A 17,648-nucleotide genomic window follows, 5' to 3' on the forward strand; every position below is an offset into this window, starting at 1 on the left:
ATGGAATGAACCAATCAGAGGCCAGGAAACATCAGCCAAGACTATCAGCAGATGGGCGATGGAGACAAAACTCACAGGAAGCGCTTCTCTCCACTCCGGCACCTCTGGTCAGCACGGACGGCGAGAGTGAAGCAGCACTGACGAGAAAAGCCACACATCCATCCGTCACGTTTTTCCAGAGCCGTAGAAGAAAGAAAAACACTAAGACAAGGTAAATAACTCATTGTTTTGTTTTTAAATAAACTAAAGCGTCTTTGCTACTTCCTCTAAATCCGTCTCTTTCTGTCTCTTTCTCCCTGACAAAAAAAATAAAAACAAGTTGTACTGCTCAGTTTTCAACAACCAATAGCCTTTTAAATCTGTATCATGTCTGTTGTGAAGTTTGAGTTATTCTTCCAAAGTTCCTCTTTTAATGTGGATATGTACCAGGAATGATAATGCTGTCTGACCGGTTTGTAAATGAATGAAACAGTTGGCTGAATCCTGATCTGTGACTCAGTACCTTCGGCAAGGCAGGCTTTGTTGTATAAGTAAGTAGGTCAGAATTAGTAGCCCATAGTTAATAGTGAATATGACTTACTCTCTTTAGGTACTTTTGATGACTTTAATCATTTGATTGAATTTGCTGATTTAGATTTGTGGCTCACCCCTCAGTCATCCATCACCCCTTGTTTTGAAATGCTGTTGTGCTTCATCTGAACCGGTGTAATTGCTGTTGTGAAGCAGTGATATTTAATACCTCTGACAGGAAAGTGGGTGATTTATGGTACCTGGATGAGCTTTGGATGTTCTCCTGGCCTGGAACCAGCACTGTGCAGCACTGTAGTGACTCAGGGACATCTATGATCAATAGTTAGAAAGGTCCACAACAGTCCCATTAATCTATTGAAGAAATTGCGTGGGCTGCAGTGTGGAGCCAGGAGTCCTGTTCGAGTCGACATCAGGGCTTTCAGCCTAATGAAGCGCATAAAAGAAGCATAGAGAGCGGGTACGCCATCCCTGCAAGGTTACATGTCACACAATCCGTGTGAAAGCCTTGGTATTTTGCAGCATTTGAAACCTTATTTCACTTGATTAGAGGTAGAAGCAGGAATACAATTTGCCTTAATGATGTGAAGGATCTGCTGGAACAATCAGCTGTTGAAGTATTATCCCCCAGCCAGAAAAATTAGAAGTATAACGGGACACTTCAAATATATTACGTTGTTTAATTCATTAATATTTTCATCGTGCAAAATCCTTGTTTCTGCAACATGTACTGTATAGTTTCAGCGACGAGGCAATCCCACTGCTCATTTTGTTTTTGCGAGTGAAATTCCAAAACTACAGTGTCATTATCTTCCTGTCCTTCCTGATGTAGGACTTTTTCCTGATAGATAAATTATTACACTTGGTGTCGTCTGTGTCTCATCCAAGATAGAGGAGCCTCAGTGCAGTAAAAGGCAGAAAATAGGTGCAAAGATGTTTTATAATTGAATATCAGTGTTGTCGTTTTTTTATACCTTGATGTTGTGTTGCGAGCTGTGTTTGCTAGTGACCTATTTTAATGAATCTTATTGCCCATGTGTAAAGGTCACGCCTCGCCACTTTAGCTGTAAAATTTATTGACGCTATTACAGTCTTCTTGCTAGACTTCTGTCACGTTCTGCTACTTACGGAAAGGACTCCAATCACTTTAAAAGATCTATTTCCTTTCACTCCCTGTGTCCATGCTACTTTCTAATTTTGCTAATAACTGATCACATCAATCTATTAGTCATTCATGCAGATTGCATTGACCTGCAGTTGAAGGCTGGGGGCTACAGGCAAATTACTCCACTCTGCACGCTCTTCAGAAGGAATCTGATTATTTGAGTGAATAACAAGTGCCAATTACCGCATTAGTGTGCAGGTCAAACAAACAGAGGGTAATCGCGTTGGATTTAGCTTTACTGGCTGCACTGTCTCAGTCTTGCTTGGTTCAGCACGAGACAAACAAAATAAAATCTGACCGTGCAGAAGGAGAAGAGGTCTGACTCATCTCGAAAATCTGATTCCCTACTAGCTGTGAAATATGGAAAAATCTTATTGGGATTCTATGGCAGATGTTATGTTTGTGATATGACTCACAGCTAGTGGGAATGATCGGTTAAACTGCATTAAGTTCGGGACTTCTTTCCTCAGTTTTTGATATAATTCATGGCAAACACAACCCTCAAAGCTCTCTTTCCATCATCCGATTACCAGACCGTTTCTTGACTGTTCTGACAGCAGGACATGGTGTTTTTTTTTCTTGCATACATTTAGAAACCAGTAAAAACCTTCCCTTTAAATCCATCGTGCATGTCTGCTTTTCTGGGATCCTCCATCTCTCCACATCTCTATATCTGCCCTGCATTCATCCATCTCACTCTCATCTGTATATCTCCCAATCTATCTCTCTCTGTCCCTCCTCGCAGGCCAGTCTAGCCGAAGCAGTCATGTCGGCCAAAGCCATCTCAGAGCAGACGGGAAAGGAGTTCCTCTACAAGTACATCTGCACGTCTGCAGCTGTGCAGAACAGATTCCGCTTTGCCAATGTGACGCCCGAGACCGACTTTGAGCGACTGGCACAAGAGCACCCGTGGCTGCTCACAGAGGTGAGGCAGGAGAACCAGTGTGACAAAGATTGAATGTGGATGAAGAAGTAAGATGTTCTTAAGCTGAGTGAACGTTTAGTTGTTACGTCACAAATGTATCGCCCATAAATGCCTGAAGCACGATGTCCCTGAAAAATGAGCTCCTCTTTATGGAGACAATTACTTAGGCTGGCTACAGAGTGGTCTCCTGGCGGCTGTTAGCAATGTCGCAGACAGCAAAGTGATCCAGCAGCTCTGTCACATTCTTGGTGGAACTGAGGTGGAAATGCAGAAGATAAAACAAGAAAGATGCCCCTGAGAATCAGTTTTAATTGGTAACAGGGAGGTCAGAGCTCAGCCAATGTGTGGTTTCTTTGTTTTTAATTGTTCTCCAGGTAAACAGCCACACTTTCGAATCAGCTCCCACTGCTCCTCAAAACGCAGCAGTAGCAGGTAGACGGGCTGTAATGGAACTTAATTGAATTAGTCTGTGACTCATCTTGCAGGATAAAATGTCATTGCCCCTGTCTCTCCCTCACATCTGAAGCTTTTAATCTGGAAGGTACGAGGAGGATGTGGAGGGCAGATACATGGAGATATGTGCTCCGGTAGAATTGATTAGGAAATTGCATTAACTTTCACCCTGCACCCTCTCTTTCTTGGCTCACTGGCGAGCACCCAGATACTAATGGCTCCACTGTCATAAGTCATTCTCTTTATCTGTGCAAGCGAGAGAAGGCGGGCTCTGTTACGGGCGGGGGGGGGGGGGGGGGGGGGGGGGGTTGCGGTTATTTTGCTTTTGTGTCAGAAGGAGATGATTTTTAGAGAACTGTACTTAACTTAGTCAACTTTCAAGTATTTAGTGTACTTGGGACTTGTAAGTTTTATTTGTCATTGCTCTTTTAAACAATAAAAAAATAATTAAATGAACAATTCTTCTTCTCCTCCTCCAGAGGCTGGTGGTGAAACCAGACCAGCTGATCAAGAGGCGAGGGAAGCTGGGCCTAGTGGGCGTCAACCTGGACCTGAACGGCGTCAGGGACTGGCTGAAGACCCGCCTCATGAGAGAGACGACAGTACGTCATCCACCCTCTCCTTCTCTCCCGTTTCTCAGCCAATACCTCCACCCACCCTTCTGTTTGAGCGTGTGCACTTTGCTGAACGCTCAATCAATATTATCCCAGAGCCTAATTCGGACACTCCTCCTGCTGCCCTTTCCTTCACCCTCATGCCCTGTTTCACACTGATGCTTTTTGTTTGTGTGTTTCTAGTCTGATGTATGTTTGCCTAAACAGCTGCTTGGATTGCTGGGGGGGGTTCAGTATTAGTCCACTGGTAGTAAATCAGTCCAGTCAGCTGAAGCGCTTGCTGCTCGTGAATAAACAACCAGTCTATCAAATCCAGTCAGCAGAACCACAGCACAAAAGATCCATCGCTGTGCCACTGTGATGCTGCCGTGCCTCATAAACCAGACAGCAAGTTATGGAGAGACCAGGATGGTTCATGAAGCGTTGAAGAAGAGTGTCACTGTGTGTGTTGCAGCACTAAAATTGCGTGGATGTATCTCTTCACAGATGAGCTGAAACTGTCTGCAGCTGCCAGTGGCAGTAAATAAGAATAAATGAAGGTGCAGCTGTATCACTGGGGAAAAGTCAAAGGCAGCATTTAAACTTATACTTTTAGAGGACAATAACAACAATATACAAGTTATTTGAATTTTTCTAACATGGTAAAACACCAACGCTACCCCGCGGTTGGCGTCACATAACCGCGGTCATGTGGTTACCGTGACAGCCCTATGTACAGTTGTGGAAAAATATATGTAGGCTATTTTTAATTACTTTAAATTTGATCAGTGTATTCATTTAGAATAGATCAGTTACTTAATGTACCCCTCTTTGTTTTATGATAGTTAATTATTTATAAATAATAGTTAAATTGAATGTAATTGCATAGTAAAAAATGTTTGTCTCACTAGCATACTGCTAGCCTGCTTATGTTTTAGCTATGCTAGTAGCTAATCAGTGCAGAACTTTGTTTTATAGCTAGATTACTTTCCCATCAGCCTCAGCTGTACTTTATTTGGTGCTAATGAGCAAATTTAAGCAGCTAACACACTAAACTAAGATAATGAGAAAAGTGAACCTGTTCAAAATGATGTTAGCGTGCTAACATTGGCATTTAGGCATGCTCAAAGCAATGTAAGTATTGCATCTCTCAGCTCATAGCTAGCATGCGCTGTAGACTCTGTGTTTTTCTTTACTCCGGCTCCTTAAAATGTACAAGTGCATTAAAGTGTAAGACACCTTTAACTTAATGTACAGTCTTAGCCTTTAATAGGTAAAAAGACTGTTTCATTTATGGCCAATTGTCTGACTCCCAGTTGCTGCTGTTACTGTACTGCTTCTTTTCGGTTAGCTAGCCTGTAAGCTTATCTTGGAGAGATCATCAGAGTAGCACGTTTTAGGGGAACAAGTCTTATTTATAACCTGCAGCTGTAAAAAACTTGTACCTTTACTTATCCTGCAACTTCCTTCCTTATTATGTTATTCACACATTGCTCAGTGTTGTTCTATGCTGCAGTTTTCTAACATGATTCACTTAATGAAATGAGTATTTCATATTTTGTGTAATCATGTTATTTAAAGGGGTTAAATTTAATCATTCACTTACAAATTGCATTCACAACGGAAGTGTCGGTTCATTTATCTAGTTTAGCCTGAGCCTCTTGTGGCTTCGTGATAGGCATTCAGTTTATTTCCACCCGTCTTCCACCTCCTTTTTATTAGCGCTCTTCGAAATGGCAACTCCCTCCCTCCCTCTTTTTGTTCTGTTCTCTCTCCGGCTGGCTGCTCTCAGACAGTCCCTGGTTACTTTGTGCCTGTTGGCCTTTAACAGAGGAACGATGACAGCCTTTCTAAATGAGCTGTGGCTGTGCGGGGCTTTTCCTGGAGTAATACATGGTGACGTTTTCTATTGCTCTCTTCACAACAGCCTTTTTCTTTTGGTTTGAAACGTCATTAACTTGTGCCAAGTGGTCTTCTTGTTTTGTTTTTTAGTCACTATTGCTATCATTGTAATTTAATATACCTTTTGTGTCCTCCTAGCAATTTAGAAAGGTTAAGTTGTATGTATTAATTACAAACACCCACAATATAATGATCACTCTAATGTTATGGTGCTTTTTTTTCATCCCATAGGAGTTCATGGCTGTTTCTCTTACTGACCAAGCATTTCATTATCTCAAGAGATTTATTTTCTTCATCCTCAGGTGGGAAAAGCTAAGGGCATTCTCAAGAACTTCCTCATCGAACCATTTGTCCCCCATAAGCAGGTAAAGCACTCCAACACATCTTGTCTCTGATATCTGGTTCATCCTTCAGTTTTAAGATGACACATTCATACAAACACTAGAAACAGACAGTTGCATTGACAATTTACTGTCCATTGTTCAGGAGGAGGAATTCTACGTGTGCATCTACGCTACCCGGGAAGGCGACCACGTGCTGTTTCACCATGAAGGCGGGGTGGATGTGGGAGACGTGGATGCCAAGGCAAAGAAGCTGCTAATTGGGGTGGATGAAAAGATTAGTGAGGACTCTGTGAAGAAAGAGCTGCTGACCCACGTCTCCAACGAAAGGAAATCGTGAGTTAGACTTGAATGTTTTTTTGTGTACTGAACTCCAGCTTTAACCTCGGTCTACAAAGTTAACATTGAATATAATACTGAGTGTTTCAGTTGTCGACCTGGTGCATTTTTGGCCTACGAAAAATAGTGACAGTGATCTGTGATACTTATAAATAATGATCCATTTTATGAATTTAAATATATTGTGATAGTGCAACAATAAACTATCAAGAATACCCAAAGAAAGACGCATAGAAAAAATGAGCACTTTCCCTGTCTATAATTAAATTCTTGGCCTACAGAGGGAAAAAAGTGTCGCACTTTGATATTGACAGTAAATGTGGGGGGAGCAGGAGGAGATGGGCCGAGGGCTTCCATTAGACAAATGACAAACTCCCTCCTCTGCCTCGCCTTTCTTCGATCAGCCCCCACCCCCACCCTTTATTTTAGTTTTTACAGTGCAGCCACATTCAGAGCACGTCCGTTTATTTTGATGGGTTTGATACAGCCGCCCACCCCCTCTAACCCCTCCTCACTGTCTTGGCTGACATTGAAGAAGCTGCCCCAGAAATCACTCTGCCAGCTCCTCACCCCTTACGCTCTTCTCCTCACCCTCCTCTCACACTTTGGATTCAAAACAAGAGCTGCGCTTGGCCCGTTTTCCTGCCCTCCCGTCAGGAGCAGACATGGGAGAGCTGAGTCACTCGAGGGTTTGGGTCACAGTTTTCCTCCCTAAGGGCCAGTCGGAGTCCTGACAACAGGCCGACGTGGTTACAAAGGCTCCGAGCTGCCTGGGTAACTGACAGGCAGGAGAGGAGAACAAAATATTGCCCCATCCACCTTCTCCTCCCCCTCCTTCTCCAGCAACCTCCCATCAATCACTGCTCTGTTTTTATTTGAAGGGGGAAGTAAATTAGATTTTTCTTTTTCCACAGCTCATTTACAGGTGGGCTGCTTCCTTTCCAGCTCACCCAATTTTTTCGATGATAAGCCTGTAGTTCATCGTGGTTTGAATTATAGCCAAGCTTTTTATTTTATCACATTTTTTAAATCAATAGGCACGCAAAAATACACATGAAATCAAATGCGTCATAAAAACAGTTTATCTTTTTAAGAGTTTCTTATTACAATGCTAGTTTAAATGTGTTATATTGAGGAAGCAGTGATAAAACATTCAATATTACAGATTTGTCCTCATTTCAAGAAAACAACAAGCAAAAACTCACAAGTCGGCAAGCAAAATAAAAAAACCTGAGCAAAGAACAAAACAAAACCAAGGGTAACAACAAACAACTATCCCCTTTATCCCTCGAATCTTTAGCAATTTAGTAGATAAATAAATGGGTATTTGTGTATTCAGTTGACTATATTGTTTAATCTCCTAATTCTTTTCTTGATTAATTCATTGGCTTGTCTACAAAATATCAGAAAATGCCTTTTACCTTTCGCTAAAGCCCAAGGTAACATATTTAAACAAAAAGATATTACATTTATATAAAATGGAGAAAAGAAACTTAAAGATTAAATCTCAAAGTTCTTAGTTTTGTTGTAGTTGGCGGCACCTTTGGCGATTTAAAACGGAATTTCAGGTGTATACGTCGTCGATCTAGCTCCGCCTACCCTCTCTGGCAGACCAACCACTGCTGGGTGATTGAAAGCGCGTCACTAACTGGGCGCCGCTTGTGATTTTTTTTCCCCCGAATGTTGCCCCAGTCCATAATAATACTATATACTGCAAATGCAAATCGTTCATCAGTGGGCCATAGGCTCAATTTGTGTTGCCTCATTCGGCGATAGATAGTGACTTAACAGACATTTATTTACATGAAAATCTGAGATTATTACTTTAGTGCACTTAAGCTGCTGCTTCTTGCACTAATAGCTCAAATTATCAGTCATTTATGAACTCCTGGTATTGTAATATGATTGAACCGACATGCACAGTCAATTCAGGAGCTGCAACAAAAGACCAAAATGATTAAAATGCGTTGAATCCTCTCTCTGCAGGGTTCTGGCCAGCTTCATCGTCGGGCTCTTCAACCTGTATGAGGACCTGTTCTTCACATATCTAGAGATCAACCCAGTGGGTACGTTTGTCTTTTCTTTTCTCAAATCCCTGAAACCAGCAATCCTGATGCCATATCAAATGAATTCCAACACAGATTCATGAATATGTTATTAGATTATGTAATGGGAAAGGGGACATCAAAAGGAAATTGGAAATGAAAACATCAGTGCATAATAAAGCATCATCCTGCATCCAATAAGTTGATTCTTTCACATTTTTAACACTTTGGGAGGAAACATTAAATAGTTAATGCTCTTGCTGTTTGATGAAGGCAGCGTGTGTTTATTCTGGAGTAATTGGGCACCAGCACATGCCCTCTGGCAGCTGTTCCTGTGGATGTAACATGGCTGCTGAGACCAGCTCTCCCTGCTTTGATGTCCTCCTCCCCGTCTTCACTTTCCTTCCACCTCCTGCAGGGACTTCAAGAGGGCTGCGGTCAACCTGTGCCTTGACATGTTTGTGAGCCTTGTTGGAGTACAGATGTTAATGCTCTTTTTTTTTCTCTCTCTCAGTGGTTACAAAAGATGGAGTTTTCGTGCTGGACATGGCAGCCAAGATCGATGCCACAGCTGACTATATCTGTAAGGCCAAGTGGGGCGACGTGGAGTTCCCTCCACCCTTCGGCAGAGAGGCCTATCCGGAGGTGAGGCAGGACTGGAGAGACGGAGCTAGAAGTGTATCAGATTTCAATCCATCAGCACTTAATCGCTGGTGTTATTCCTTAAAGGGGAAAAAGCTTACTGGAGGTGTTCAGAGGAAGTACGTAAAGCAAATTACTGGTGTTAGAGGTTATTTAGGACTGTTTCCTCTCATTTCAAATTACATATAGTGTAGAAAATGTCAGTGTTATAGCCCAACTATCTCCTCGATCTACTATGAATAATGACATTTGGATTTGATTATTGACAATGTACTGATGAGGTAATCTATAACCTAGGCTGCATGCAGCGCCCTCCATAAGATGAAGACTCTCAGAGGGATAATGTGATCTAACTCAGCTGCATGACAGAGCTCAATAGTTAATGTATTGTAGGTGAAAATTAAAAGACTATTCCATAAAGTGTTTGTGTATTCCGGGTGTTTTCCGAGTATTGACAGCTGCATGCAGGAGCTCATTTGAGACAGGCTGTCTGTGGAGCAGACGGGTCTCTCTAATTGGGCTGCTGTGAGTCTGGAGAGTGCGTGAGGGACAGCGGGTGCCTTTGATTGGGAGCTTTTTTACTCCCAGCCACCAGCTGTGGCCCTGACTGTCAAAAACAACAACTGATGCACATCATATCCACTATATCTGTTAATATTTGTACAATGTTTCCTATTAATAGCTTTATAAAAATCAATGTGAGCACAGGGAATGACATGTGGCCAGATGGTGCTTGTGAAAGTCCTGCTCTGATTAGGGCTGCAATCACACACGTATCCCCCACCCCTCTTTAGCAATCATGCTCACCTCTTTCTTCACCTCCTCTTTGTCTTTTACAGGAGGCCTACATTGCTGACCTTGATGCCAAGAGTGGCGCCAGCCTCAAACTGACCCTGCTCAACCCCAGAGGCAGGATCTGGACCATGGTAGCAGGAGGAGGGGCCTCAGTGGTTTACAGGTACAGGCTTTATCCTCGATACATTGATCAGACTACACCTAATTGTGTTTAGCATTAGGAGCCAGCGATGCAGCAGTGAGACTGATGGTGCAGCAGAAAGGACTCTGTCTGTTCAGCTGCCTGCTAAATTAGATTTTAAGATGTTGCCATTTTAGTGAGAGTCTGGAGGAATCAGCGGCGTCTCCCGCAAGTCTCCGTCTGTCGGAGTGTAAAGCGTGACATGCAGACGCATCAGCCGTGACTAATTATTCCCTCTGTGCACTCTTAGGTAGTTGTCTGCGTACAGATGGAAAAAAAATGCATCATCTTTTTTTCTAAACCATTTGTCCATGTTGACGTTCTTTCCACTGTGTGGGTGACTCATCTTAAACTCTCACAGTGACACAATCTGCGACCTGGGTGGCGTCGACGAGCTGGCCAATTACGGGGAGTATTCAGGAGCACCAAGTGAACAGCAGACCTATGATTACGCTAAGACCATCCTGTCTCTAATGACCAGAGAAAAGCACCCTGATGGTAGGAAAACTCCTGTCAGATACTCTTTAAATGTACTCAATGAAGTGTTTTTCTGTTCTGAACATGTTATTTCCATCTTCATGTTTTCCAGGAAAAGTTTTGATCATTGGCGGAAGCATTGCGAACTTCACTAATGTTGCTGCAACATTTAAGGTATGTAATCACATGCTTTTTGTTCACGTTGCTTCTGTAAGATCACTTATTTCATTTTGACTTATCCATTAAAATATTCTTGCCTTTGAAAGGGGATTGTGCGAGCTATGAGAGACTATCAGGGGCCGCTGAAGGAGCATGAGGTCACCATTTTTGTCCGCCGTGGAGGGCCAAACTACCAGGAAGGTCTCAGAGTGATGGGAGAAGTTGGTATGTTCTTACTTTATTTTATTTTATTTGTTTATTTGACAGGGACAATGCACAGCTTCTTAGCTGTACCAGAGTTAGCTATAAGCTAATTTGCATCTGTAGTCCCTGTGCAGGAAACTTTATACTGGTTTATGCCGCTATATCTTTAGTATGAAGCATGTCTTGAGCACATTTTTATCTGAATTTTTATCTTTGTTTACTTCTGCCTGCTTTTCTCAGGAAAGACGACTGGGATTCCCATCCATGTCTTTGGCACAGAAACTCACATGACTGCTATTGTTGGCATGGCACTGGGCCATCGGCCAATCCCCAACCAGCCTCCTGTTGCTGCCCACACTGCCAACTTCCTCCTCAACTCCAGCGGCAGCACATCGGTATGACACTTTCTCACTCCACAGAGACAAATTGGCTGTCATGATGATATAAATTCTTCGCACAGTGAGCCAAAACCACATCAACAAGACTTCCATGCCACAGCCTCTGTTTCAGTTATAACTGTCTTGTCCTTTTGTTGAACCACATTATCAGTAGCCCGATGGCTCTTTTGTGTAAGAGCATTGGGAGATTGTGGAATGCTCTCACTCAAGTAGTCTTGAGTCAGCATTGCACCGCAACTGCCGCGAGGTATCCATTAAAGCTGTGCTTTAAACAAAGTGGGTGTGCGTGCCTGAACATGTGTGCACATAGAGGCATGAATTTGCCTATTTGCTTCAAATGTCAAGGTAGTTATGACATAATATATCGGCTGTTCCATCTCTCATGTCGTCATCCTGTGAAGTAGTATGCTGCAAAATGGAACAGATAGTTAGTGTTCATTTTTATGTCATAATATGGCCAGATTTTTAAATCATTGATTGGAACTGTTCACTCTGAAACTTAAAGACCTACAATCTGGTCAGTGTCCTAGATGTTTACAATTGTTGGCCAGACAAGTAGAACTCTGTGTAAACTGTGTAATGTGTGAGGTGATGTCTTATATAACCTGCAGGCTTGGGGCTACCATGCACTTCTGTCTACAATACAAAGGAGCACTGCTTCATTGTTTAGAGCAGATCAATTGTTTTTTTGTTTTTTTTTAGATGTGCTCAGCAAAATTAAAAATGGATGTATTTTTTATTTCCAGACCCCGGCATCCAGCAGAACTGCGTCTTTCTCTGAAAACAGAACAACTGTTGAGAGCTCACCAGCCAAGAAGGCCAAAACTGGCGGACCAGTTGGTGAGAATACACACGCGCATACACACACAAACCAGTGCAGACGCTTTGATGTGTTTTCATACATGGGTACACTGCTGGGAAGCATGTTGGTAGAAGCCTTGTGATCATGCACGGTTGAGTTCAGGTGTTGTAGCTCCCCCTTCAGATAGCAGGAGGACCCTGCAATCCAAACTCAGTAACATGGTTGTTCAGCGTATACTGGGGCCTGTTTCACAAAGCAGGAAAACTCAGTTATCACTCAATTCACTTTCTAAAATACACTTAATCCAATACATGTTTAAAATCAATAAAACATTTTTAACTATACTATGTTTACGATACCAAAAAACCCCTCAAAAGTATGATGTCTTTTTTAGAAAAAAAAAGAGCAAGAAACAGAATAAATACTACTGACCAGATATTCAAACAGCTTTTCTTTCTCTGTAGCCAAGGCAACCACCCTCTTCAGCAAACAAACCAAGTCCATAGTGTGGGGCATGCAGACTCGAGCGGTGCAGGGCATGCTGGACTTTGACTACGTGTGCTCCAGAGATGAGCCATCTGTCGCAGCCATGGTCTACCCCTTCACGTAAGTGCACTTCCTCTTTAGTTTGTTATCTTTGCTCTACTGCTGTCAGTGTAATCAGTGTTTATTGGTCATTTAACGTGATAAAAATGTCATGTCATTTTCAGTGGAGACCACAAACAGAAGTTTTACTGGGGCCATAAAGAGATCCTCATCCCTGTGTATAAGAACATGGGCGATGCCATGAAGAAGCACCCAGATGTGGACGTGCTCATCAGCTTTGCCTCTTTGCGTTCAGCCTTTGATAGCACTATGGAGACCATGCAGTACCCACAGGTAATCATCCTGCACCATCTGCACGGTCTTTAACAGCTGATAAATACAGAAATGGGTCTAAAGTTTTTTTTTAAATTGCTTTTAGATTCACACCATTGCCATCATTGCTGAGGGAATCCCTGAAGCGCATACCAGGAAGATCATCAAGACAGCAGATGAGAAGGGTGTTACGATCATCGGGCCAGCAACCGTGAGTCCTGCTTCACTTCTTTATAGAGTTACCACAGTTTCTTTTATCTGAGGAAACCAGCAAATCTCTGGTTTGTTTTTGTGCAGGTTGGAGGAATCAAGCCCGGCTGTTTCAAGATCGGAAACACGGGAGGGATGCTGGATAACATCCTCGCCTCCAAGCTCTATCGTCCTGGCAGTGTGGCCTACGTTTCCCGCTCAGGCGGCATGTCCAACGAACTCAACAACATAATCTCCCGCACCACCGATGGTGTTTTTGAAGGTGTGGCCATTGGCGGGGACAGGTATGTAACTCTCTGTTACCTGCAGTATGTGTGCATGTTGGTTTAGATTGGTGTGTAACTGTGGATTCTTCTGCAGATACCCTGGCTCGGTGTTTACCGACCACGTGCTGCGCTACCAAGACTCTCCTGGAGTAAAGATGATTGTTGTGCTTGGAGAGGTGAGGAATAATCAACACAGGCTAGCACCTGCAGCTTTAAATAGGTATTGTTTTCCTACTTCCTGTATCTGTCTCTGCTTGTTACAGATCGGAGGCACAGAGGAGTACAAGATCTGCCAGGCTATTAAACAGGGCAGGATCACAAAGCCTGTGGTGTGCTGGTGTATCGGCACCTGTGCCACCATGTTCTCCTCAGAGGTGAGAGGGCACATGTAGAGTCAGGTGCAGTTCATGCGCCATGAGGCTGCTGCATAATGGTTGATTTAAGGAAATGACATTTCTGAACCGTGTTGCATCTATTGTTCCTCCTTCAGGTTCAGTTCGGCCATGCAGGCGCCTGTGCCAACCAGGCCTCTGAGACGGCCGTAGCTAAGAACAAGGCTCTGAAGGAGGCCGGTGCCTTCGTCCCCAAGAGCTTTGATGAGCTGGGAGAGATCATCAAGTCTGTGCACATTCTCACATTCATTCTTTTAGTTCATCATGCGGGCAGAAATGTTTGTGAGCTCATCTTACACTCTTCTGTGTTATCCATGCAGAACTGTTTATGATGACCTTGTTGCCAAAGGAGTTATCCAGCCAGCTGAAGAGATGCCTCCACCCACCGTGCCGATGGATTACTCCTGGGCCCGAGTGAGTATGCCTCTAAACACACCTTGAACAAGATCAGTATCACGCTTTAGCTGGCAAACAAATGCGAAACAAATTAAAGTATTCTTTTAAAATGAGGCGGATGGATCACAGCGTGTACATGGACTTAAATCTTTCCTTTCTTTCCTTTGCTTCCCCTGCAGGAGCTTGGTCTGATCCGTAAGCCCGCCTCCTTCATGACCAGCATCTGTGATGAGAGGGGTCAGGAGCTCATCTACGCAGGCATGCCAATCACCGAGGTCTTCAAGTCAGAGATCGGCCTGGGAGGAACTCTGGGGCTTCTCTGGTTCCAGAGGAGGTCGGCCTCTTAACCCTGCAGCTGTGATCGACAAACTCCTGAGAAAACCTTCAGGAACATAACCATTGTTTTTTGCTTCTTTGTGTGCAGGTTGCCGAGATATGCCTGTCAGTTCATTGAGATGTGCCTGATGGTGACTGCTGATCACGGCCCTGCTGTCTCCGGTGCCCACAACACCATCGTCTGCGCTCGAGCAGGCAAAGACCTCATCTCAAGCCTCACCTCCGGCCTGCTCACCATCGTACGACACTTAAACCTTTAATTCTTATACTGGATTTACTGACCTGCAAAAGCCCACCATAAGCATATCTTTTTTGTTTGTTTTTGTCATGTTTCAGGGTGACCGCTTTGGAGGTGCTCTTGATGCTGCAGCAAAGCAGTTCAGCAAGGCATTTGACAGCGGCATTTTGCCCATGGAGTTTGTCAACAAGATGAAGAAAGATGGAAAGCTGATCATGGGCATTGGACACAGAGTGAAGTCTGTGAGTACCATGGCTACCTAGCCTGTGTGTAACAGCAGCAGGATGATCTTAGTAAAACAGCTGATCTGTGATTCTAAGACTAATCTTTAAAAAAACAGAGCTGTACTGCACTGCCAATGTAGCTTTATGGCCAGAAATATAATGTAAAGGACAAGTACTAGAAATAGAGGTGGGTCCAAGTGGGTTGGAAAAGTAAGATTTAAAATATAAGTGAATTATCTTTGCTTCTCCAGATTAACAATCCAGACATGAGAGTCCAGATCTTGAAAGATTTTGTGAAGCAGCACTTCCCCTCCACCCAGCTGCTAGACTATGCTCTGGATGTAGAGAAGATCACCACGTCCAAGGTAACATTCACCCTATTAATCAAAGACGTTACTAAATAGTGGCCCTGTATATTAAAAAAAATATAATCGTCTTTTCCCTGTGTTTATTTTTTGTGTTAGAAACCCAACTTGATCCTGAACGTGGATGGCTTCATCGGTGTTGCCTTTGTGGACTTGCTCAGGACTTGTGGTGGTTTCACACGGTGAGCTGATAAATCTAAATTTATGTCTAAATTTATCTACAAAATAAGGATTATTATGCCTTCATTGTCAGCTACATTTTAAATTCATCAACTCCAACTCACCAACAGGGATGAGGCTGATGAGTTTGTGGAAATTGGAGCTCTGAATGGCATCTTTGTCCTGGGTCGCAGCATGGGATTCATTGGTGAGTCATGTTGTATGCATAGTAAGAAGTGTCTGTCTGCAAGATGGCAAAACTTCATCAGGTTTTCCTTTTTCCTCAGGACACTACCTGGACCAGAAGAGGCTCAGGCAGGGTCTGTATCGCCACCCCTGGGATGACATCTCCTACGTGCTCCCAGAGCACATGTCCATGTAATCAGAGGGAATCAACTGGAATGTCAGCCAACTATCCCCAAATACCTATTTCCCCGCCCATACTGTGATCTGTCACCTCAGCGCTGTGGCAAAAAATAGAAGACGTTACTATTAATATAGCTGTAAATTGCAAATATTGAAAAGAAGAGTTTAAGAGTATGTTTTTAGTTTTGCAAACCTGTCAGTGCTGCAAATCTGTGTGTGTGTAAAACCTGCTAAACTGTGAAGCTCCAGTCAGAAAAAGTCAGGGTCGGATGATGTGTGAGGGGGATCTTGAGATAAATCATATAAGTTATATGGTTAAGGGACTGAGAGTGGATTTTTCAACTGTTAGCCACTACCACAAATAATACTCCATTGTCGTATTAACCGAGCATGTATGTCAATATCACAGACTGTGGTGTCTTTGTGCAGCTCTCAACATTGTGCCAATTAAGAATCATGAGCTTGATACACGGGACAAAACATGTAGTGCAATAATGCTAATAATATGAGAACATACTGTAGATCAGAGTTTATTTATGTATAGTCGTATTCATAGTAAAAATACCTGGTACAAGAATGTTTTGGTCTTTGAAACATGAGTCTGCTTAACGTGGCACATATTTTGTGCAGGTGCTGCTGTGCCCCTGAAATATCCTTTCTCAAAGCTGTAAGAAAACGTTGGAGAATTTCTTAATTAGAAGGGGAGTGTTGTTAGTCTTAGGAACAAAAAAATAAAAGGTACATTTTAATGTTTTTCTCAGTCATTTCAATGAATAAGGGCCTTTTGGCCATGAGCCCCAAGATGCAGTTATAGTTCCATCGACTTTTAAAATTAGCTACAAAACATCTGGTTTTTCAACATTAATCAAAGGTCCGCTGTCTTGATATTGTTAACATAGATGAAACAATTGCAACAAACATCATTTAAATCAGAATATACCTGCTTCAGCTCTATAACAAATGTAGCAAATAATTTTAACTGTTAAATGCCATGACACACTCCTTTGACACGTTTCAGATTGAGAGAACCTTTACATGGAAAGTCTACAGGATAAAACTCTTTTCCTCAATTCTCTTTGAATCATTCCTTTTTCCACAACTAATGCAGTCTAAACGGAAATATACGGCAGCCATCACTAGTGTCACCATTTATGTCAATGCTACAAAACTAGAAAAATTCTGTGGATCACCAGAAACCTCACCAGTGTTGCCACAATGTTAATGTTTTTAACTGTTTCAGTGTGAACTAAAGGTGCCTCTATATGGATCTGTTGTTGACAACTGTGTAATTGAGTCAAATAAAATATAATGTAATAACTTGTGTGCGACGTTATCTCCTCTACATAAAGTTAACCTCTGCACAGATTACATTGTTTACTCAGTGCATGTGTTAGTTAGGTTACTTTCTACATTTAAGGACCTTGACACTTTTATATTGCTTCCAAGATTTACAACTCTGCACACCCTTTATGACTCAAAAAACATTCCAGTTGTTTTAAGTAAATGTAAACATGCTTTAGACAGAAAAAATAATCTGTATGCCATGCTATTATGCACCTGACCTCAATTACACACCTTACAAGCAAACCTAATCACACAGGTGGAATTATACCTGTTTATTATGCCTTTTCTTTTCCTGTCTCCTGTGTTTCCTTCTTTTTTCCTTCTATGTAAAGCACAATATTATATATTAATTACCAAATACAATATGCAAATTAACATAAAATGAAGTGAGTTAACGGGGTTTTTATTTCAGGTCACAGGGCATATACAAAGGGGTAAGAGGCTGAGCATTTACTTCAGGCTCGAGTGGTTCAACCGTCCCTGAGCCTGCAGAGCAAACTACATGCATGACAGTATAAGTTCCTTCCCATGTGCAGAGCTCAGCA

General features: G+C 42.6%; 1 protein-coding gene across 2 annotated transcripts; it reads left to right on the forward strand.

Moving 5' to 3' along the window:
* The first annotated feature begins 91 nt into the window (after positions 1 to 91).
* aclya (ATP citrate lyase a) lies at positions 92 to 17,070 on the forward strand. 2 transcript variants are annotated; one of them, XM_069675898.1, is made up of 28 exons: positions 92 to 211; positions 2,439 to 2,618; positions 3,551 to 3,673; positions 5,869 to 5,931; positions 6,053 to 6,243; positions 8,233 to 8,312; positions 8,806 to 8,936; positions 9,773 to 9,891; positions 10,271 to 10,407; positions 10,499 to 10,560; positions 10,653 to 10,770; positions 10,990 to 11,144; positions 11,894 to 11,987; positions 12,414 to 12,555; positions 12,660 to 12,828; positions 12,914 to 13,018; positions 13,105 to 13,301; positions 13,378 to 13,459; positions 13,547 to 13,657; positions 13,774 to 13,901; positions 13,996 to 14,089; positions 14,251 to 14,405; positions 14,496 to 14,646; positions 14,744 to 14,887; positions 15,121 to 15,234; positions 15,334 to 15,416; positions 15,525 to 15,601; positions 15,681 to 17,070. In XM_069675898.1, exons 2-28 carry the CDS (start codon positions 2,460 to 2,462, stop codon positions 15,773 to 15,775), a joined length of 3,279 nt encoding a protein of 1,092 aa, XP_069531999.1. In that variant the 5' UTR covers positions 92 to 211; positions 2,439 to 2,459; the 3' UTR covers positions 15,776 to 17,070. The 2 variants fall into 2 exon arrangements, with proteins under 2 accessions (XP_069531999.1, XP_069532000.1); XM_069675899.1 differs by lacking the exons at positions 92 to 211; positions 2,439 to 2,618; positions 3,551 to 3,673 and adding an exon at positions 5,515 to 5,560.
* Positions 17,071 to 17,648: the final 578 nt, after the last annotated feature.

This window comes from Semicossyphus pulcher, unplaced genomic scaffold (genome assembly GCF_022749685.1).
Source record: "Semicossyphus pulcher isolate SPU_LCO1_2020_fin unplaced genomic scaffold, fSemPul1.0.p SCAF_25, whole genome shotgun sequence".
In the NCBI taxonomy this organism is placed as follows: Eukaryota; Metazoa; Chordata; class Actinopteri; order Labriformes; family Labridae; genus Semicossyphus; species Semicossyphus pulcher.

What these genes read in the sequence shown, in the direction of transcription:
- aclya (XM_069675898.1), top strand. Translation starts at nt 2,460, where the DNA reads ATGTCGGCCAAAGCCATCTCAGAGCAGACGGGAAAGGAGTTCCTCTAC. An exon ending in ATGTTGCTGCAACATTTAAG is followed by an intron (nt 10,561 to 10,652) that starts GTATGTAATCAC and finishes TGCCTTTGAAAG; the next exon opens with GGGATTGTGCGAGCTATGAG. An exon ending in ACTCCAGCGGCAGCACATCG is followed by an intron (nt 11,145 to 11,893) that starts GTATGACACTTT and finishes TTTTATTTCCAG; the next exon opens with ACCCCGGCATCCAGCAGAAC.